General features: G+C 37.6%; 2 protein-coding genes across 2 annotated transcripts in view; one reads left to right on the top strand and one right to left on the bottom strand.

The window, feature by feature from the left end:
• Positions 1-2156, top strand: part of NPTN (neuroplastin) — a 63145-nt gene extending 60989 nt beyond the window's left edge. The window contains exons 8-9 of the mRNA XM_004476600.5: positions 518-592; positions 1098-2156. Of these exons, the coding sequence (XP_004476657.1) occupies positions 518-578 (61 nt within the window). The 3' untranslated portion in view covers positions 579-592; positions 1098-2156. The remainder of the gene's footprint in view (positions 1-517; positions 593-1097) is intronic.
• Positions 2059-24037, bottom strand: part of REC114 (REC114 meiotic recombination protein) — a 209297-nt gene continuing 187318 nt past the window's right edge. Inside the window, exons 3-6 of the mRNA XM_004476641.3 lie at positions 20750-20833; positions 12053-12265; positions 5593-5682; positions 2059-2367 (exon numbers count right to left, since the gene is read on the bottom strand). Coding sequence (XP_004476698.1) covers positions 2209-2367; positions 5593-5682; positions 12053-12265; positions 20750-20833 — 546 coding nt within the window. The 3' untranslated portion in view covers positions 2059-2208. The remainder of the gene's footprint in view (positions 2368-5592; positions 5683-12052; positions 12266-20749; positions 20834-24037) is intronic.

Genomic DNA, 24037 nt, shown 5'->3' with positions numbered 1-24037 from the left:
ACCACCACTTGGGTTAAGTGGCTAGCTCCACTGTCAATTGTTAGTGTCCAAGAGAGATGGAGCTGCAAGGGTGGAATGAGGAGTCTCCAAGATTGGCAGAATCTCCAATATCGGGAGCTAAAGAGTGAGAGGTGGGAAAGAAACCAGTGCCCAAATTGAAGTGCCACAGGGCACAGCACTGTCTGTATGTAATTTATCTTTCATCAATTGAGAACCGACGGTGGTGGAGAAAAAATGGTTTATTCTCACCTTTATAGGAATTGGAATTATGGTTTATAAACAAAGGGAAAATTACCTGTATGTTGTCTGCCTTGGGAGTCAGAGAGATCTATTAATTGAAGGTATTTGGGTACTTTACCATAATATTTTTATGCACTTATATTGCGGAGTAAAAATTCTTCCTACTTCGGGGATGGCAGTAAGTGAAAGACTCCCTGTATTTCCATGTGTTATACTTTAAAAAATTGTTACTGACTTAGAGTTTAACTCATTTTATAATGCAATTTTTCCTCCAAAGGAAAACCAACTCTACCAACAATCACAAAGATAAAAACTTGCGCCAGAGAAACACAAATTAAGTACTGCTTATAATGTAAGTATGGCCTTCTTCAGAAGTTTAAAAAATTATTTTCAAATGAATATGCTGCTGTTGACCTTTAGATAAATTCTTCAATATTAGATATTATGTTGTAAGATTTTTTAGTTAATTTCAGAGCAGCGAATAGTCATGGAATAGGGTTCTGCCTGTCCAGTTGAATGGCTGGAAAAGAACATTTTTCAGCTGCATTGTTTTACATATTTATAGAATATGTTTTGAAATCCTTTGTACCACTATTTAGTTATCTTTAAAAAATAGTTAAAAATTAAGCAGTCACCTTCTTAGGTGGATTATTCCCAGAGGCCAATTGGTCCTTATTGCTGAGGGCAGAACAGCCACGGGGCCACTCGGCTACAGTGCAGTCTCTCGAGGCACATGGAGATCAGAATTTCACACCACATCCCTGAGCATGTTGTTTGAACCAACGCTTTGTCACTTGATGTAGTTCTGAGGGGCAGTGTGTATCACCTTTTAATTTCCAAATACTTCTTCATTTCAGATCTTTAGGTTCCTGAAGCTGGTGGCAACATGACCTGCTAAATTTTATGCTTGGACCTCTTTGGTTCTAGAACTACATTTTTCTCCCCTTTTCAAGTGAGCAACACCACAATGACTGTCTAAAGCATGCCTTATTTAGCCTCTCCTGTAAGGATGACCTAGCCAGACACATTTTAAACAATGCTTCAGTGTAGAAGGTGTAAACTGTTTTGGGCTTGATGTGCTGTGAATGTTGCTTTTTTTTTTTTTCCTTTGTTAAAATATTTAAATAGAAGTGGAAAGGTCCTCTGAGGATCAGATCATGCATGCGCCATTTTTTACTTAATGCAATGGTTAAATTGGCAAAATACTCTAAAATGCACTGCTGCCATCTAGTGATACATTTTTTGTAAAGTATAGCAAAATCTACAGATATATACAGTATATAAATATATATATATATATTTATATTTTTGGGGGTGGGAGAAATCCAAAATAAAGTAAATGCTTGTTTCATTTTTAAGCTGCTGATAGTCATTCCTTATTGTATGTTGTCAGATGAGGAAATTGTGCAGTTCTAGTACAGAAAGATGAGTAATATAAACTGAAATCTCTAAATTTAAGGGCTTAATTTAGGACTTTAGTAGGAAGCTGGAACTGTCCACTGAATGGATATAATGAATTGTGGTATAACTGTATGATTGCTTTTTAAGTGGTTATTTTTTTTTGTTAAATCATACAAATTCTTAAATCCTTTTGCACTGTGTTGAATCTATTGTACATTCAATTAAGGCAAACTTTTATAATTTACATTTTGTTTTCATTGACCTTGAAATGTTATAATAGCATGGTGGTATTCTATGCAACTAGTTATACTTTTTTGGTTTGACACTGTATTTTTTTCCACATTGATTTAATGGTTGATTGTAGATTTTATAACCTAACAGGGTTCTCATGCAGTGAGTAACTGTAGATGCATGTACTTGTGTTTTGTGTAATTGTTGAAGTGCAATGATGTATAAAAAAGTGGAATCACCTGTTTTTAAAAATAAAACATTAATAAAAGGTGTTTGGAATAATACTCTTTATTCTAATATCTTCTCTAATTTGAGGAGGAAGCATTTTTAATACTTTCAAGTTCCTGTCAGTTTTTTCAGTTCCTTTTCCACTTCTTCCACAAATGCTGGGAAATTCTGATCCATAAGGCACAAGCGTAGAAAGGGGCCTAGCTCGTCAGCACCCCACACAGATTGTTTGTAGATAAGGGGAAGCTGCTCCGATGCCAGGATAGACTGCAGGGACACCAGCAAGAGTCAGGTTAACATAGACTGCAAGTGAGGACAGTAGTCTGAATGACAACAGAGAAACTTTGCCTTAAGGAAAGTTTGAGAGAAACAAGTCGATTTACATACATACAATTAAAGGTGCTGATTTAGCTGTACAGGTTTGCATGCTAAGTTTAACTGTTACATTTAAAACTTTAGGGAAGCGGGTTTGGCTCAAGTGATAGAGCGTCCACCTACCACATAGGAGGTCCAGGGTTCAAACCCAGGGCCTCCTGACCTGTGTGGTGAGCTGGCCCATGCGCAGTGCTGATGTGTGCAAGGTGTGCCCTGCCATGCAGGGGTGACCCCTGCGTAGGGGAGCCCCACGCGCAAGGAGTGCACTCCGTAAGGAGAGCTGCCCAGCGCGAAAAAAGCGCAGCCTGCCCAGGAATGGTGCCACACACATGGAGAGCTGATGCAGCAAGATGACGCAACAAAATGAGACACAGATTCCCATTGCCACTGACAAGAATACAAGGAGACACAGGACACACAGCAAATGGACACAGAGAGCACACAACTGGGGCAGTGGGGAGGGGGGGAGAAATAAATAAAAAATAAATCTTTTAAAAAAATAAAAACTTTATATACACATTTTCTAGATTTATAAGAAAAGTGAGATAAACTTGTGTCCTTAAAAAATATTTCAACTGTATTGATGAAAATGATTTGCAAAATTGAGATGCTGCTTTAATGAAGACTACTGTGCTGATGTTTTCTGTGGATTGACAAAAAGCCTATCAGTGAGTGAAATCCACTGACTTAATTCTTTCTCATCTCATCAGTATAGGAAGAGGTGTGAGCAGTCCACCAGGTAGAAGTTCTGAGTATAATATACAGAGGTTACAAACTGATCACCCAGGGGACACAGTTCACAAATACCTTTTTCTGGCTTTGCACCGTTTGTTTAAATCACTTAGTAAAATGCATCTGAGACTCACCCACATTGCTGTGCATATCAGTCATTCATTCCTTGTTTGTAATCACTGAGTATCCATTGGTTGGACATACCACAGTTTGTTTATCCATTCCCCTGCTGAGGGACATTTGGGTTGTTTTGCTTTTTACAATTACAACTAAAGTTGCTACAAACATGGACGTATAGACTTTTATGTCAATATAGATTTTCATTTCACTTGGGTAAATACTATGAGTTGGAACTGCTGGGTCATATGATAGGTGCATATTTAACATTATAAAGAAACTGCCAAATTGTTTTCCATAGTGACTGACTCCTGGTATGTTTCACCAGCAGGATCTGAGTTCTAATTGCTCCTCATTCATCCAGCACATGGTCCTACCAGTGAAAGCCAGTGGTAACACCTTAGTGTGTATCCTTCCAAACTCATTTAGTATGTATGTGCCTGTTAAAAAATTGAATCATACGTGCTGTTTTGTATTGCAGCTTCCTTTTAAAAAACTTAAATATTGTGAATTTCTTTCCATGCCAGTAGATAAGGAATACATCACTTTTATTGATTACATATATATTTTTAATTTCTCTCCCCTCCCCCCCTCCAGTTGTCTGCTTTGTGTCCATTCGCTGTGTATTCTATGTCCGCTTTGTATTCTTGTCAGTGGCACCCGGAATCTGTCTTTTGTTGTGTCATCTTGCTGCATCAGCTCTCTGTGTGTGCGGTGCCATTCCTGGGCAGGCTACACCTTTTTTGCGTGGGGTGGCTCTCCTTATGGGGTGCACTCCTTGTGCGTGGGGCTCTCCTACGCGGGGCACAGCCCTGTGTGGCACGGCACTCCTTGCGCACATCAGCACTGTGCGTGGGCCAGCTCCACACAGGTCAAGGAGGCCTGGGGTTTGAACTGCGGACCTCCCATGTGGTAGACGGACGCCCTATCCACTGGGCCAAATCCACTTCCCTGATTACATTTTAATATCATCTTAGGTCTACCACAATTTAACCACTTAATATCCTATTTATGAACATTTATGTTGTTTACAGTTTTTTGTTACTATAAACAACAGTGACATTCTTGTACGTTTGTGTAGTTGAAATAGAATTATGAGGTACTAAGATTAAACATTGTTTGATAGTATTGTGAAATTGCCTTCCAAAAAGTTTTTCCACTTTATATTCATAGAAAGACTTGCTGAAAAGGTTAGAGAAAGTAACGTCTGAGCCCCAAGTCAGGTGCTTTTTCTCATTTGCACATAGCTCTTGTATACTATCTAGATAACTGGGCTAAGGAACACCCTTTATAGCAGCTGATCTTTGCTGAATAAGGACATCACAGCCTGCCTTGCTCCTTGTTCTTCAGCAGTTCTAGTGTCCTTAGACACTCTGATCCACTTAACCCCAGTGCAAATATGGGGCTACAAACTGGGCATTATGAAATCTGCCCCACTGATAGACAAATAGGCTTTTAAATTTTCTATTGTAGTTGTTGGGTTATTAAAAGAAATAAGAATTCCTTGTCTTCTTATCCCTGGAGATCTTCATCTTCTGATTGCCCATTTATTTTCAGTTAGTGGTAAGCCCAGTGAAGAAAACACCTATGTTTTCTTTCTTATACCACTGTTAGCACAGTTTAATAGATGCATAACAATGGAAATTCATCCTTGAATACTGTTGAGATCCATGCACAATCACATGGACAGCATAAGCTGTTGGCGTGAGAGCCAGCTGTTCAGGTGCAGCAGGAAGTGCAGTGATGAAAAGACACAAAATAGGTTTTGCAGGATTCTTAGATAAACAGCAAACTGCAAGGGGAAAGGAGATGTCTGCAGGTAGGTCTGTTGTAACACTCAGATCCTCTTGGGTTTCCATAGATCCAAATACAGAAATGACAGCTGACCTGCCTGACTCCAAATTCATTTTGATATTTGACTTAGAATAGTTCCCAAATCTCATTTCCAAAATTAATTGAAATTGTTCCCTTTTTTAGGGAAGTTGGTGGTTAAAATCTTTATCTCACTCTAAATCACTTACTCTTCATTTAAATAGGTGAATAGTTCTTTGGTGTGTGCCATCCCGCTAATCTCACGATAGGGGTGGATGAAAACAGCCTGTCTCTGTCTTTACCATTTTACCATCTTCTTGAGCTCTTAACCCATTACGTTACTATTCCAGAACAAGGGAGTTAACTAATGAATACACATTCTTATAGATCACTGTTCTGTATTTGATTTTGATTTTTTTGTGTGGCAAGAATACTGAACACAAAAATAGGCTGTACCTGAGCTAACTGCATTACTGAGGTGCTTCCCTCTGGGGCGCTGGTATGGGCTGTTGTTCTGCTCTGCTGCTGCTCTGGATTCTGGTGTGACTGGAAGAAAACAGTATGCAATTAGGAGACTGGCTGAACCTATTCTTAAACACTGTAGGCCATTAAAGAAATGGAAACACATGGATTCATGTTCAAAGAAAGAAAAGAATATCAGTAAAAGTGGTAAAAATCATTGCCAGTTTAGGTCTGTTTTGGTTTTTACCCCAGGGTTGAGTGACCACAGTTGGGGTACTAAAAGAGTTTAAACCTGAGACTCATGACCTGTACCTATTGTTGCTTAGTGTCTGACAGCCTCGTGTCTTCGGAGGTGCGGCCCAGTGGCCAAGACCTGTGCTTTGGGCATGGAGCCAGCCCCCCGTGGAAGCAGAACAGTCACCAAACACACTCTGCCCACAGCCCAGCAGCTGTGTGCACTGCTCGCTACTGTTTCTGATAATGGTGGTTTATGTCACCTTCTAAGTATTACTTAAATAATTACTCAAGTAATACAAGTTCATGGCAGGAAAGCAAAAAAACACAAACCACCAAAAAACCAAAAAAACTACTACCACCACAATTACAGTTAACCTCGCCACACTGTGGGAACAACGTGTCCCCAACCCACCACCCCCCGCCCCGCAACAGAGAAGTAGTCTGAATTTCCATTTAATTTCTTATGCCAACCGCCATATAATGAAATTGTGGTGGGTAAAGTTATGATGTGGAAGGAATAACTGTATAACTGTGAGAGCCAATCATATGATTTTAGTAAAAATGAGTTTTGTTGTTTTTTTAATATTGTTTTAGATGGTCTGAGGAAATGAGTTCTTCTATAAGTGAAATTCCTAGGTATCATTCATTCTACAATTTTTGTGTGTGTGTCCACTAGACTAGACACTGGTGAGAAAGGAAAAGGATAGTTATACAGAAGAGTAAGCTAGAAGTCCTCCTCCAAGAAGCCCACAGCCCAGTGAGAACCTAACAAGTAAAACTGATGATAATGCAACTCCCGAAGTCTAAGTACTCCCGGGGCTGAGTGTATGGGTTTCAGGCTTCTGGAAGGAGTGAACTGGGAGGTGAGGGATGGGGGTGATGTTAAGCCTGAGGTACAGGAATGCTCCAGAATCCATGTTATTTCAAGTAATTTATAATGAGGAGGGGAAGTTATCAGAATACAGGAGCTATTTTCCAGGCAAAAGAATGAACAGGATGTAGAAGGTATGGAGGACAGCAAGGCCCTGAGGGCTGCTGTAAGAATGCCCAGGATCCTCACTACCCACCTCCTTCCCAGCAGACATGCCTGCAGGTTCTGGCTATGTTTTGAATAGCTATGGCTGCTGCAAGGCTAATCTGCAGACAAGTATCAGGAACCCTGCACTAGGGGAGAGCTGACGGTATAACACAGGGAGACACCAAGGCCCTCTCTAGAGGGCTCCCTGGTATATCAGCAACATGCATGACTGCTAGAAGTATTAAGATGCCAAATTCTGTCTCCTGTCCTATATGGAGGCTGATTGTTCCCATTCAGTTGGTATTAGTGGAAAAGTAGATTTAGAAATATCAAAAAAAAAAAAAAAAAAAGGGGGTGGGGTTGGGGGAACAAGGAAGAAAGAGCCAAGAAAGAAAACCAGTCAAGAATACCAAAATGGGCAAGCGGATTCAGCTCAACGGATAGAGTGTCCGCCTACTACATGGGAGGTCCAGGGTTCAAACCCAGGGCCTCCTGACCCGTGTGGTGAGCTGGCCCATGCGCAGTGCTGATGTGCACAAGGAGTGCCATGCCACGCAGGGGTGTCTCCTGTTGAGGTGAGCGCATGCACAAGGAGTGTGCCCGTAGGAAGAGCCACCCAGTTGAAAAAAGTGCAGCCTACCCAGGAGTGGCGCTGCACACACAGAGATCTGATGCAGCAAGATGATGCACAAAAAGAGACACAGTTTCCCAGTGCCACTGACAAGAATACAAGCGGACACAGAGGAACACACAGCAAATGGACACAGACGGCAGACAACTGGAGGGGGGGCGGGCGGGGAAGGGGAGAGAGAAATAAAAAATAAATCTTTACCAAAAAAACCCACCAAAATGGAAATGAGCAAAACTGTTATGGAATAAACACTATAATGAATTGGCAGCCCTTAGACAAGCCCCATTTTTCTGAACTTGTTTCTTCATCTGTAAAAATAATTCAGACTCTAGGGTTTAGTGTTTCTTCCAGCTCTAACACCTGATGCTTTCTTAGGCTACCTGTCAGTTCAGCTTACAGTGTTCTTCAAAAAGTTGGGACAGATATCAGTCAAAAGAGTACGCACACTGTGAACGACCGCCAGGTGTGACTGAGCCCGAGGCTGGTGAGGTGGTGCTATGAATGGATAGCCCTTTCCCCAAACTTCACAGAAATGGAAGGTTCTGGGCACACAGTGGATGGTGGCTGGATCTCTTTGGCTACTTTCTTCTCCTGCACTTTTTGTGCTAACAAAGGTAAGCGTTCACACAGGAATTGGCATCCTCTTTCCTGGCTTCTCCCTCCCTTCTCTGAGGTGGGGTGATTGGGGGTGGTTGCTTTAGAAGCCCCCAGGTTGAGAAACACCTGGTAAGGCCACAATTAGCAAAATTACAAGGCTGAGGAAAAGTAAAAACCAAAATATGAGTCAGGAGATGACTCAAGAACTTGAAATAGAAAGGTAGAATTATCTATTTGCAAAGAAGGTAATAATATATTCTCATTATTTTATATATAAAATACATGTATGTGTGTGTATATATATATGTATATATGATGTATGAATATATGTATTGGGAAAACTACACGTCTGAATGTAGGAGAGCAGCAAGGTGACAGAACTTGGCCATATCCTGCAACTCTTGAGATAAATTCTGAGAAAGGGACATGACACCAAATTTTCACAGCAGCATGAAGAGCAAGTCTGGGAACGATGGGCTTGTGCTGTCAGGAAAACCAGAATGTTCTAGATGGTGCCTCACAGTGTCCGCACTCTGGTTGAATTGCCCCAGTGGCTTGGTCTGGTCTTCTGCTCTGCAGTTTCAGACACTCAGTCTTCTCACATCCCCTGTTGGCTCTGGAGGTTCTGACCTTTGCTAACTGACCAGCATGTTGATTTATTAGTTTGCAATAAAGACCCATGTGGAAGGGTACAGTATTTGAAATAATAGTAATAATGGATAATGTCATTTAGCCAGTATTTGCTAGGCATTACATTTGGTGCTTTATATGCAGCATTTCATATAGATTTTATAGATCAGGTTCAGTGGCTTGTGTGATATCATGTAGCTACTAAGAGAGGGCCGGGAAACAAACCAAGATCTGTCTTGATTCCAAAGCTTGTGGTCTCTGCCCAACCTCATGCTATATCTCTACTCAGGACACCAAAATTACAGAGCAGGAGAGTCCCTTAATACAGAATCAAGAACAGACAAGGACATTCCCTAACTACTTTAAGGATATGCCTACGTAAGTATTTGGGACCAACCTTTAAAAGCAGAGTGCTGGAATTGCCATCTGCCACTGCCCTCACCCCCATCAGCCTGCATTTAGTACTACATGTTACAACTTCTCTTGCATTTTTAAAATTTAGGTAATTGTGCAGCCTGATGAGGTTCTAGCCTGATGTGTCTTCATTACCTTTATAGGAATTCCAGACCTAGTCCCCAAATCTTGGGATCATATTTGGTTCTTGTACCCCATGCACTGGGTATGTTCTGCTATATTCTGAATCTTAATAATTGGTCAATAAAACCTATGAAAAAAGAAATCTATTTAAAGGATGAAGGATCATAAGCAATAAAGTACCTTATAATGAACTACTTTAAACCAGCTTGATAGCCTTTAAAGGAAAAATCGTATTCAAAGATGAATGACAGAAGTCTAGCAGATGTTCTATATTTGGTATAGAACATATAGACCAAATTGAAGCATTTCAGCATGCCTTGAATTTTTAATTGGAAAATGAATCTTTTCAATTTGGAAAAAATTTAAAGATTGAAAATGCACTGAAATGTTTTAAAACCGTTTTGTACTGTGATAAATGTTAATACCTCCATTTGTAGTGAGGGAATTCTTAAAAAATATAGCAGTAGCTGATGAGGTACATAGTGTTTGAAACTAGATCCAGGGTTTGTAAGACAAGAAGTTTTAGCATAAGGCAACTTGACAAAAAAGATCAAAATCTGATTTGACAGACAAAACACATTTCATGAGAAAATCAAAACATAGCACTTGTTTAAAGAAAAAGACTTTTGATAAACAATGTAAATCTATGTTCACCTTAGATAAATTGCAAATGGCAAGAAACATGGTGATAAAATAGTAAAAATGAGTTCTCTTTGTAAACTGAATTTAAGGGGAAGTAACAGGATGAAGGAATGCATAGCCAGGTTCAGAGAATCATTTCTCAAAGTAGAAAATAAAAAACCAGGTTTGAACCTAAAACCCAAGCGCAGAGGTAAATTCTTTTTTGCTAACAGCATTTAGGACTATGTACTTCTGGGAGAAATTCTGTAGCAATGATTGCAAACGTCTACTTCTTTAAAAGTTATTGAGGATCTCAAAAACCTTTTATTTAATTGAGTTATAGCTATCAATATTTACTATATTAGGGAAGTGGACTTGGCCTAGTGGTTAGGGCGTCTGCCTACCACATGGGAGGTCCATGGTTCAAACCCCGGGTCTCCTTGACCGTGTGGAGCTGGCCCACGCGCAGTGCTGGTGCGCGCAAGGAGTGCCTTGCCATGCAGGGATGTCCCTGTGTTTGAGGAGCTCCATGTGCAAGGAGTGCGCCCCATAAGGAGAGCCGCCCAGCGCGAAAGAAAATGCAGCCTGCCCAGGAATGGTGCCACACACACGGAGAGCTGACACAACAAGATGACGAAACAAAAAGAAACACAGATTCCTGTGCTGCTGACAACAACAGAAGCGGACAAAGAAGAACATGCAAATAGACACAGAGAACAGATAACCGGGGCAGAGGGGGGCGGGGGGGGGGGGGGGGGGGGGAGAAGGGGAGAGAAATAAATAAATAAATAAATCTTAAAATATTTACCATATTAGAAATTAAAACAAAAATGTAAGATACTGGTTTATTAGTTCACTTAAAAATAAACCCAATGTTAGTATTAGAAACTTTTTAATGAAAAAAACACTATATTTTCCAAAACAAAAATAGTGAGAGGAATGGCATTATTTTATAATTTTGTAAATTTCCTTAATGTCTAGTAATAGAAGACAGCTGGATTCTGTCTGCTTTTGCATTCAGTCTACTGCAGTATATTGTTGTTGTGGTTGAAGAATATGAAGAATCCAGCCTCACACAGATATTGAGACCAGAAAGGAGGAAATATTGTAAAATAGCCTGTTTCAGATAATTGTGGATATTCTTTAACCTGACACCAAACTCAACAAGTATTAGTTTCTTAAAAGTTAGTTGTAACATAGAATCTGAAACCATAGCAACAAACTTGTTATACTCTGTTATATTAAAATCCTTTTGGTCCATCTTGCAGTTTGAATGGATCTTTTATATATTATATGGTTTTGTCACATCGTGCATTGGTCCTTTGGAATATACTGGCCCAATGACCAATACGCATCTTCCAAATGTTGACATTTCAATATGTAACTATAAAAATCATAGTCATTAAAATCACCATCATGGGACTGATAAAAGTTTTCCAAAACTCTAATTTTCACTTGATAGTTTAAATTTTATCATTGTTAATAAATACCATCAGTTTTTTTCCTGAAGTGATAGGATCACTTTATTTATTTTTGAGAAAATGTCTGCCTAATACCCACATCTGAATAACCATAGTTTTGTCAGTTGTTCTTTCAAGTAAACATGGTGTTCTATGAACAAAGAGGCTACTTCAGCTCACAACTTAATCACACAAGTGCTTTTCCTGGAGGCAGACATCTTTCCTCAGTATGCAGGGTCTTTTCTTTTTGTTTGTTTTTTTTCTGTGAGTGACTAAGGAATACAGAAACTGCTACTACAGTGTGGAGCCGTGGCTTCAACTGGAGCTGAGGTGGCAGCAGCTTTACCCACCATTGCTTCTGTACCATCAGTGTAAATGTCAGTCAGCACAGTGAAAAAGGTCAGTAACATCTTTAATACTGTTATGAAAATAATTTTGATTTCATGGTCTCCCTTGAAAGGATCTCGGGAGATGTCCATACACCACATGTTAAGAGACACTGTTCTATAGTGAAACCCAGAATACAGTTGGGACTCTCCACCTCTAATTTCTCCAGAATTATAGAAAACTACAAGGATCAAACCTTCTTTTAAAAGAAATTATTCAACATGAGATAGCTTTCAAAGTACAAACTTGATGGACCTGACAAATTGTTTTTTTTGGGACCCAATAGTGCATTACATTTTCATGTTTCTTGTACAGCCAATGCAGTGGCCTACTTACCCCATGTTGCAGCATTACACTCTCTGTATAGTCCATCTTTTGGTTTTCACCTGCCCTGAGTGAGCCAGGACTTGGCCGGAGCTCCTGGATAATTCCATCGGGTACCTGAACGGTTATGTACTGGGCCAGGTTTTGCACACAACTGCAGCAGTGTTCCAGTGCCTGCTCCTTTGACTCTCCGCTAAACTGTACCCGAAACATGCGACTCTTGTTCTGTTTGACAAATCAAAAGTTATCCTGAGTAGTCCTTGTTATGTCACTTTACTTTTATTTACTGTGGGTGAGTTGTTCCCTTTGCTTGGAAGGAGGAGCGGTGCAGATGAGGGGGCAGTTATACTAGCTTCTTCGTGTGGATACAGGAAAGCCAATAACTAGCTTTCTTCTCCCTTTTGGGAGCTATTCCTCATTCTAAAATTCACTCTTTTCAGGGAACTGACATCAGCAAAAAATGAAAAAGCCCATATCATAAAGAACATCACTGACTGAAGTAAAAGATCAATGTCTTATCTTGCTTCAGAACAAAAATTTCAGTGAAGATAATGTAATGCAGCATAGTCTTGGCTCAACAAAATCTTTCAAAACCTAAGTATATAAGAGAGCAAACCAGGTAGATTCCACATTAAACAAGCCAGTGAGTTAAGTTAAAAAATATGGGGACAGCAGATGCTAACAGCTAATGTATTTCCAAAAAGGAAATTAAGAAAACAATTTCATTCTGAATAGCATCCAAAAGAATAAAATATATAAGAATAAATTTAACCAAGAACATAAAAGACATGTATACTGAAAAGTACAAAACATTGCTGAAAGAAATTAAGGAATACCTAAATAAATGGAGAGGCATCTAGTGTTCATGGAGTTGAATACAATATCATTAAGATGTCAATACTACCGAAAACAATCACAAACCACTTTGTACCCACTAAATGGCTGCAATGAGAAAAATGGAAAGTATCGAGTGCTGTCAAAGATTGGAGAGATTGGAATCCTTTACATGCTGGCAGGAATATAAAATGGTATGGCTGCTGTGGCAAAGTTTGGTAGTTCCTAAAAAAGTTAAACATAGAACTCCCATATGACCCAGCAATTCCACTCCTAAATACATACCTAAAAGAACTAAAAACAGGTTCTTAAATATATGTACAGAAATATTCATAGCACCACTAGTCACAATAGCTAAAAGGTGGAGACAACCCAAGTGCCCAACAATGGATGAATGGATAAGCAAATTGTGGCATATTCACAAAATAGACAATTATTCAGCCATAAAAGAATGAAATATTGACGTATGCTACAGGGTAGATGAACTTCTAAAACACTGTGCTAAGTGAAAGAGCCCAGACAGAAAAGGTCTCATTTTGTATGACTCCATTGATATGAAATGTACAGAAGAGGTAAATCTATAGAGACAGCAGATTGGTGTTGCCAGAGGCTGGGAGGGGAAATGGAGCAGCAGCTTAATGTATGTGTGGTATACTTTTGGGGTGATGAAACTGTTTCAGAACTAATTAGAAGTAGTTGCACAACATTGTGAATGTAGTAAATGTCACTGAATTGTACAATTTTAAGTGGTGAATTTCACCTCAATAAAAAATATTCAAAAGTGAGTGTATCTCATATTAATAATCTGTAGTGCCTTTCATCTTTGAAGAAATCAGACTGCCACACATCACATGGGGGAATTTTGCCTCTAATTTGCTGCAAGAGTTACATTAGGAAATGTGGGACAGATGCAGTTACAATAAAAAATCTAGCAACTACATAAAAATTATTTGATTTTAAGTTTAAAAATGACCTAAATTACACCCTCCAAAAGAACTTACTGTTTTTGTAGTAGTTTCCTCTTTTTTCCAGTCTAATATTTTGCTCAGTTTAGAGGAGTCAGTTTACACAAAAGCCACTCCAGGTGGGATTATATCTACTGTGTACCTTTGTTCAATAACTTCTTTAAAGAAATTTAGATGCTACACTTATCCTAAAGTAGCAGCACTTTTGACTTATTTAAATACAAGTCACACTGCTAACTTGAAAACGCCACAGTTAACAAAATCCTATAAATTCCCATTAGCAAATACTCTTTTTGCTTTTTCTTTTTACTATTTACAGTTATCCCTTCCACATTGTGACTTTTCCCATCGTGGTTTCAATATATCGTGGGATGGCATAAGAATTAAATGGGAATCTTTGCGGAGTTTTGTGGAAGCCACAGAGAACACACCAAGACCAACAAATAAAACAGAAGTTTAGAAACTTAGAAATACAGAAAATATATGTGTAGTATTGTATCATATCTCCTATGACCAAATTCTTAACCCAAATTTTACAAGAAGGCACTGTAAAAACCCCAAAAAAGAAAAAGGAACAATTCAGACTTCTCTGGTATGAAGGGAGGATCAAAAATTTTACGTGGATATTCAATGTCATGTGGGTGCTGTACCCCTAACCCCCACGATATGGAAGGGATAACTGCATACGATTTAAAATTTTAGATAATCCCACTGAACAAGGTCACATATATAGGCTACAGAAAACTCTTGGTATGGCTAAGAAATGGCAAGATGCCATAGTTAGACAGACACCCTCTGCCCCTTTACTGCCACTGTTTGGTTCTCTTTCAGTTCACTTAATTTTTTCCCTTGCATGTAAAAGTAATCCATTATTATCTCCTCCCAAATTGAAAATAATATGAAAAGGAAATATTTTAATATATACATATATATTAGAAGTTATATACAATTTATTCATAAATATATGTACATGCATAAATCATACATTAAATATTGTATATATATATTTTAAACCATACCACTGTTCTGTAACCTAATTATTCATTTAACAATAAGAATATACAAATAGAAGTATACCTAATTACTCTCAATAGCTGAAGAATATTCTTTTATTTAACTGGTTCCCTACTGACAAAGATTTAAGTTTCCAGCTTTTTTCCTTTTAGAGAACCAAAAAGCTTTGATGAGCATCCTAATACATGCATCTTGGTGTGTAAGTGCCTAAAAGCAGACTTGCTGGGCTAAAGGATATGTGTATTTCATATTGTGGTACATACTGTCACACTGCCTTGTGGCACAATACTATCAATTTACTCCTGTCAAGAGTCTACACACCCATTTCCCTGTATTTTCCAATACTGGAATGCCTTTTTTTCCTACAAACGAAGTAGGTTAATAATATGGATTTTTAAATTTTTAATGTTTTTATTATTAGTGAGGTTGAATATTTTTCTTAGGCTTATTGGCCATTTGTACTTTTTTGTGTGTGTATTGCCTATTTATTCCCTTAGCCCATTTTTCTCTTTGATGGATAATTCCAGAATTATCAAGAGTCACTGAAAACAAATTCTCTCTGAGGAAGACAAAAGAACAATCAAAAGAACTATACATATAGGTTTTGGTAATGCTATGAATCTTCTTTTGTGAAATTAGGACTTCCTTGTTTATAATTAATTAGCTGTTTCCAATGTACTGTAGTTAAAAATCTACATGAAGACATCTATATGAAGTATCTTTTTTAATTTTTATTTTAAGATTTATTTATTTATTTATTTCTCTCTCCCCCCCCCCCCCCAGTTGTCTTCTCTCTCTGTCCATTCACTGTGTGTTCTTCTGTGACCACTTACATCCTTATCAGTGGCACCAGGAATCTGTGTTTCTTTTTGTTGCATCATCATTGTTGTGTCAGCTCTGTGTGTGTGCAGTGACATTCCTGGGCAGCCTGCACTTTCTTTCGTGCTGGGTGGCTCTCCTTATGGGGCGCACTCCTTGTGCATGGGGCTCCCCTACGCGGGGACACCCCTGCATGGCATGGCACTCCTTGCGTGCAGCAGCACTGCATGTGGGCCAGCTCCACATGGGTCAAGGAGGCCCGGGGTTTGAACCGCAGACCTCCCATGTGGTAAGTGGATGCCCTATCCATTGGGCCAAGTCTGTTTCCCTGAAGTATCTTTATATTAGCTCTTTCTATTATGTTTCTGTAATTTGTAAGTGAACTTTTGAGAAATAATAACATTAAATAACTGTACCTCTTAGTTATCTTGAAAGTTGTATGCACAAAGAAGCCATTATTGAAAATGTATAAGCAGGAAAAGAACAGACCAATGTGTAAGTCCAGAGGTATTTGTGTAAGTGTGCATAAGAATTAGTGTATATATGTAGGGTTTTCTTGGAGTGCAGTTCCAAGAAATGACAGGGTAGATTATATGTCTGACAGCTTATCCTAAGTCTTTCTCCATGTTTGCTTCTGTAAAATTCTCTAATAGAATTTGAGCTTATCACCTGAAGCCAGAAATACCACTTCAATGCATGTGGACCCAAGATAAAACCAAAATACATTTAAGAAAAACCTGAAAGTGAGTTACATCTCTCTCCCACATCACTGATGCCAGGGAGTATCACAATGGAACCTTCCACCAGGTTGACAAAGAGAACTACTTGGTTGGAAATCCTGATGAGATTTATTTTTATGCCACAATTAAATTCAGAAAGAGCTCCTTGCTGCAAAGTGAAAAGTTTTCAAGTATATATTGACAGCCATAAACTGCTCCAAGTATATAATCTCTGGTTTCTACTGTCTATGGAGATAAGTACATAATTAATATATTTTCAGTGGTGCTTTGTATGTTTGGTTGTTCCCACCCTACTTCAAAAGAATCTCAAGTTATTACAACCAACAGGAAATTCCCTATTAGACTCTTTTAAGAAAAAAAAGTCAAGGATAAGTGCATATCTCTTTACACTTATTGTCCTGTACTCACAATTAAGAAAATCAAGGCTGCTTGGCTTTGTTAGTGAGGATTAAGCCTACTAATATCTAACTCACAGGTGTAAACGGACTTTCAAACAAAGATTCTTAAGTCACAGGCTATCCAGCAGATGTTACAGGGGTATCACCATATTCGGTGGGATGTGGTGCCCAGTGAGCAGCCATGGAGAACAAGAGAGGCCTCACAAACCCATTCGGTTTCCCTGCTGGTGTTAGTTTCATCACCCAGATCTGTGAGACATTTTCAGTCACCACTGGGACCCTGTCAGAAGCAGATTTCCCCATCACTAACTGTGAATTACTCTCCTGTAGAAGAGTTGGGGAAAAGTACAGGAAGAGAACTTAACCTAAGAGAAGGAATTTCAGTATTCACTTCAATTATTCACTTTGAAACCAAGAGGCAATATTCAAAGCAAAGGCCAGACAAAATCAAGAAAAAAATTCTTCAGTGAGTTACTGAGGGTGAAAAAGAGAGAGGGAAGTGGTTTAGGTTTACTTCTTTAACCCAAGCACCTTTGGAATAGGGAATTATATGTCTACTATCAATCCATCAATCAGGACCACTTTTTAATCAGAATTTCTGGGAAAAAAGGAAGCACATTTTACAAGTAGGTGAAACTTATTCAAGCTGCTTATTTTGGTCCAGAGAGAAAGAGAAATACAATGCTTATTACCCACAAAATTTGAAGTTGAAATAAAGTTTACTTTTCAAAAAAAAGTCAGTATAACATTATTATTTTACTCTTCTGAAGGTCTAGCCAATTCAGTATGGTAGGAAAAGTAATAAAGGGTATATACCTTTTATATAAATATTTAATCAGTTGCCGTTTACAAAATTGTTTTCCTAGAAATCAAAAGAATTAACAAAATTATCAGAACTAATAAAAGTTTAGTAAGGAAGCTAATAAAAATGAATACAGGTAGCAGATGTGGCTCAAGTTGAGTCCCTGCTTCTCATATGGGAGGTCCCGGGTTTCATTCCCAGTGCTTCCTAGAAAAACCAAACAAAACAACAACAAGCAAAACAAATGGAAAGACCAACTCAGGGAGCAATGCAGCTCAGTAGTTGAGAGCTGGTTTCCCCCATATGAGTTCCTGGGTTCAATCCCCAGTCCCCCAGTACCTCATAATAAAATAAAATACAAGAATACAGAAAAATTCCAATCATAAGCAGCTAGAAGTATTGTGGGAACAAAGAATATCAATCATAATAACAGGCAAAAGGTTTCTAGTCTTAAATATTTAAATATATATATGTATATGATATATACAGAACAAGTAGCTATATATATTGTTTAAATGTATATATTTCTATACATAATGTATGTAATCTCTATACATATAGTGTTCTAAATACTTTGAAGAAGAGGAAAATTAGGCAAAAGAAGTGAACAGGTGATTCACAGAAGAAATACAAATGGCTAATAAGCACACACAAAGACATTCATTCTCATTACTTATCAAAGAAATCTAAATTAAAGGAAGGTGCTAATTTTTGCCTACAGAATTGGAAAGTTTAAGTTTAAATTATATCACTCTATTGGAGAGCATTTGGAGTAGAATGGGACAACCTATCTGGAAGGCAAATTTACAATACAAATGTTCATAGTTTGTTCCAGGACTTCCCTCTCAAGAAAATAATCACAGATAAACAAACTTGTAAATAAATCTTTATGAAAATAAAAAAAATTCTTAAGAAAAATCAGGGACTGATTAACTGAAATAGGGTTCATCTAAACTTTACATACTATGTACCCATTAAAAATGTTTTCAAAGAGTATGTAATGATGTGGTATAATGGTCCTGATATCGTGTTACATGACAAAAGAGCAGAATACAAGGAAGTCCAGATATTACAATCCTAATTCTTTGTAAATTATTTATGTGACAGACACTATTAAATGCTGCAAGCCCATCCTACCCTCATTTTCCTGTCGTTCCCACAATAAAGGCTGGAAAAATACTCTTTTCCCTAATCTCCTTTGCAGTTTGGGGTGGCCCTAACACAGTTTTGGTTCATAAGAGATAAGCAGACATCTTGTGGGGCTTATGGGAGGTGGGGAACTTCATAAATAGAAGATTTCTGCTTTCCACATAAGAAGGACTGATGAAGCTAGTCTTAAATGCAAATATGATAGAGCTGCAGCAGCCTTTTTGCAGCTTTGTAGGAGAGGCCAAGCAAATTACAGAGATGTTAGACTTGACACTGCTGAACTGCTAAACCAGTGCTGGCAACTGCCTTCTTGTGGATTTCTTATAAAATGCATAAATAAACCTCTATTTCTTACGAGTTCTTTTAGCTGGATTTTCTGTATCTGAACACACAATCCTAACTGATACAATATATATGCCTAGTAAGAACTTCAAAATGTTAATAATGGTTATTCTTGAGTAGTCAAATTATGGTTGATTTTACTTTGTTCTTTACAGAGTTTGATGAAATTTTTAATAATAATCTGATAAAATAATTAAATCAGACATATGGCTTAGTGTAGCTTTTTTGAAGATATCTTCATGATAGAGTCCTGGACTGGTAGAAGATCAACAAGCAGCCCAGTTTCCTGCTAGCTAGGTATAACCTTGGCGATTGGCTTAAGTCAAATCCACCTTCCTCAAATGTAAAATGAAATCAGGGGTTCTTGATGGTTTTTGTGTGTGCGCCAGTCAGTGGACCCCTTCTCAGAATAATGTTTTTAATTACATACAATAAAATATGTAACATTATAAAGGAAACCAATTTATTGAAATATCTTATTACAATATTAAAGCATTAACTTTTGTATGCTTTTTCATAGCTTGTAACAAATGTTTCATAACAATGCGAGGTGTTGGTGGTAGGGTGATGTATGGGAGCCCTGTATGATGATTTATTTGTTTTGTAAGTTCACAAGTTTTACTATACACTTACTGTTTATGTGTGTGCATGTATGAATGATATGCTTCAATAAAATTGTATTAAACAACACTAATTAAAAAAAACAGTAATTTGTGATCCAAAAATATATATGCTTAATTACTATATTCAGTAAAAAAGATCTAGCAGTGGAACTAATAACCGCCGTAATTTTGAGGTAGAGAAAAGCATAAATGACATTTTGAGATATCTGAAACAACTGTAAGGGGATATGAAAATACCTGTAATCTCCACTGGTGAGGTCTAATACTAATGAGATCTGTTGCTCACATTTATAATTGAAGAAAAGGATAAATTTCAATTAAAGGTCACTGAAAATCCACCCATGATCACAGATGTTCTAAATTACTTGGGAACCAGTGGAACCCAGTTTGGAACCCCAAACAAGACACTCTTGAAGACCTTTTCCAACTCTCAGAGTCTATGGCTCCATAAAAAATTAGTATTCTTCACGTGGGTTTCAATATATTTATTCAGTGAATGTTAACAGATGGGTTTTTATAGTTATCTTTGATACAAAATAATCCAGGTGATTAGTCTGTACGTTTCTTTGATATTGATGAGGATCATTCTTTACATTTAAAACAGCTTAGAAAGCAAATAAAAGAGAATTTGATTTTTAATATTAAAGGGAAAAATGAAAAGACATATTCATGAAACATTCCAACATACACACATATTTTAAACATGCAACTAGCAAGATGAACTATGATGTCCTCCACCACCTCCTGATTTGAGCTTGAGGGAGAGTGAATGGTTGCAAAGCTCCATGAGACAGGTATTGACAAATCAATCAAAGTCCTGGCTCTTTACCAATGTCCTCTTGCTAACTAGGTTTCTGCCTCTCCACAGTTCCTGTTTCATGTTTTACTCATAATGTAAACCTTTCTTAAATGTGTGTATTCTTTCTAGTAACATTTCACTTACAAAGAGAAGCTGCCATCCCACCCTCTCACCCCCTCACCATACACACATGGATGAGAGCACTTGGCCACACAGCATCTTGCCTTTATTGTTGTTCCAAATAACAGACAATCCATGCGTTGTACAATCTTCAACCAATTCTTGCTATCAATGAGTGAAAACCCTTCCTGAAACAAAACAATTAGGCAAAATTACCAATAGAAGCAAAAAGGGATGTGAAGAATAGCTGTGGCACAGCTGCTTCCTATTTGAAAGTTGTATATTTATTGTTACTTAAGCACAGGAGAAATGACTCATCAACTGCCAAGGATGACCTCTTAGATATGTCCCCATGTCCTAATGTGCTTCTTGCATGGTTAACATGAATAGTCCCAACTAATTTACCCTTTTATTAATCTTTTGATATTGAAAATCAATAAAATATTAAAGATAGTAAATGTCCATAATCATATTTGCCATGAAATTAATATATTCTATGCCTCCAGGATTTGAAAAAATATGACTATATCCCTAAAACACCAGGGTTTACTTTATACTAATTTATTAGCTTATTTGACACATTCCTGAATATATAGTGAGATCTCTCTTCCTGAGAAACTTCAGATTTCTATGAATGAAAATACTGGCACAGAAGGGAGTAGAAGGCTCACACGTCTCAAGAGGGAAAAGAGGTAGATCTTTAAGGAGAAGAACTTTTTCTACAGTTTATTAAAAAAGTAAATAGAATGGACCTTCCAGTGATTATGGTAGTTCTTGAGTTCCATTGACATTTTGGTGGATTTTCTGTTAAGCAGCCCATTAAGCTAGAATGGTTTAGCATACATAAAACCAATCCAGACAACTGATAAACTGACAGGATGCAAAAACTGCATGCAGACTGCCTTTCTATTTGGGAATTTTAGTCACCTACAGCCAGTGAATAGCTAATTACTGTTGGAGTAATTCAAGTAATCCTTGGTTCTTGGAAAGCAAAAGAAAATGTACTTTATCCATTCAAACCTTCACAAAATCCCTCTTCCTAAATCTGAAAGTTACAATTTCCACAGAAATGTACAGCTGGGGAATCTCTTGACATTTTCATTTGAAAAGTCAATTCTAAAATGCTGATTCTACAAGTTTAATCATAGACAGGTTTTCTCTTTTTTTTTTTTTTTTTACACAAAAAGCTAGGCAAACCATTTATTTCTTCTTGAAACTCTCAGAATTAGCAAAAAGAAACCCATTCACTATTATATCCAAACATGTAGCTACTTGTTTTAAAAGGGCAGTAGTTTAAAAGGGCAGTATATGGAGAAACTGGCACTCAAGTATATGGCTGGTAGGAGTGCAAATTGGTATAACCCCTATGGAGGGCAATTTAGCAGCAACATCAAAATTACAAATGCATTTATCCTTTGACCCAGCAATCCCAGTTTTGGGAATTCATTTTATACATATGAAGTAATGCATACACAAGGTTAAGCATTATTACATTTTTTTAAAGAGTAAAAGAATGGAAACAACTCATGTATGACCAATAGTAGACTGGTTAAATTATGGTACACTATATATTGAAATATTATACAGCTGTAAAAAATAATGAATGCTCTATATACTATAGAAATATAATGTGAGCACATATGTTATTTTAAATTTTCTAGCAGTCACATTAAAATAAAAAGAAACAGATGGAATTAATTTTAATATTTTATTTTAACCTTCTACATCAAAAAAACATCACTTCAACATGTAAATAATATAGCAAATTATTAATGGCATTGTTTTTTTTGTGTGTGTGCTAAGTCTTTGAAATCTGGTGTGTATTTTATACTAACAGCTTATCTCAATTCAGACTGTTATATTTTCAATGGTTATAATAAAAAAGTCCCACCAAAACAATAAAGTTGAGTTTAATGAAAAAATATTTTATACTGCTTCTGTTTTTAAATCTAAATTAAAATTAAATTAAATTAACTTTTTCAGCCACATTTCAAGTGCTCAATAGTCACAAAGGGTCATGGCTACCTTCTCAGACAGTGTAGTTCTATATGCCCTATCTCGAAGATATACTGTTAAGCAAAAAAGCAAGATCCAGAACAAGGAAATGTGCTACCTTTTGTATAAGAAACAGAGGGAACATAGTGATGTTTGATTTTATTTATACACCTGTTGGATGCACAGAAGACTAAAAGAAATAGTTATGTACAGGGGATGGGAGTGAACAAAGCAGATGTGCGCAGGGGTGAGAGTGAAATTTTTCACCAATATAAAATTGCTTTGATTTTTGAACCATGCTCAGCCTCTTATGCAGGTATATGAGAAAATTTGTGCAAACAGGGATACCCATTCATTATGGCATTAAGCTGAGTAATTCAAGGAAGAAATATGACCTATCCATGCTTAGTGGCAATGCTCTAAGATGTGTTCATCAATTGTGGCAAATACACCACACTAATGAAGGATGTTGTTGATATGGGAAAGTGTGGGAGGGCTAGGGAGTGGGGCATATGGGAATCCCCTATATTTTTTATGTAACATTTATGTAGTCCAAGTTTCTTTTAAAAAAGAAACTATTCTAAAACAAAAATAAAAACGATATATATATATATATACACATATATATATTTTTAAAAAGAAATGAAATGAAATGATCAGCTTGTGTCCTTGTCCTGGCCTTCTTTTTCATATCTTTAGTCCAATTTGGGCCCTACAGGACATTTCACTTGCCTATTCTACAGAAATCTCTATCTAAACATGCCAGATCAGAACTCAAAAGTTTTTCTCCACACATGAATTGTGAACTGCATCATAGGCTAGCCAGTCCCAAGCAATCAACTTGCCTGTATACCATGCCTGACTCCTTCTCACTCCTCCCCAACACCAGTCAACCACCAGGTCCTAAGAGATGCTGTCCCACAAACAGCTTTCTCATCTGACCACTCTCCCCACTTACATTGTCACTGCCCACATCAGGCCATCACTTCTCCCCAGATTTACTGCAATATCTTCCACCATCACTTCCTCCATGCCCAATCACCTGTACAATCTACCTATGCCACTGCCAGTGTGGTTTTATGAAACAGAAACCTGAGTGTCACCTCTCCTTCAAAACCATCATCTTCTCCCTCCCCGTCAAGAAACACCTGCAGGATAAAGTCCAAATTCCTCAGCTGCATATATTCTCTAACATTTAGTTTCTTTCATGCATGATTATTTCCTTCAACTCTAATAAAACTCTCATATGTGAGAACCACACCAAATTACCTGCCATGCAGCTCACTTTTTTTTTTGGAAGACTTATTTTATTTATTTCTCTCCCTTTCCCCGTTTGCTCTCTGTGTCCATTTGCTGTGTGTTCTTCTGTGTCCACTTGCATTCTTTTCATGGGGCAA

The sequence above is a fragment of the Dasypus novemcinctus genome, chromosome 3 (assembly GCF_030445035.2).
Source record: "Dasypus novemcinctus isolate mDasNov1 chromosome 3, mDasNov1.1.hap2, whole genome shotgun sequence".
NCBI classification, from domain to species: Eukaryota; Metazoa; Chordata; class Mammalia; order Cingulata; family Dasypodidae; genus Dasypus; species Dasypus novemcinctus.
The sequence above is the reverse complement of the archived record's forward strand: the minus strand, read 5'-3'. Positions and strand labels throughout refer to the sequence as shown.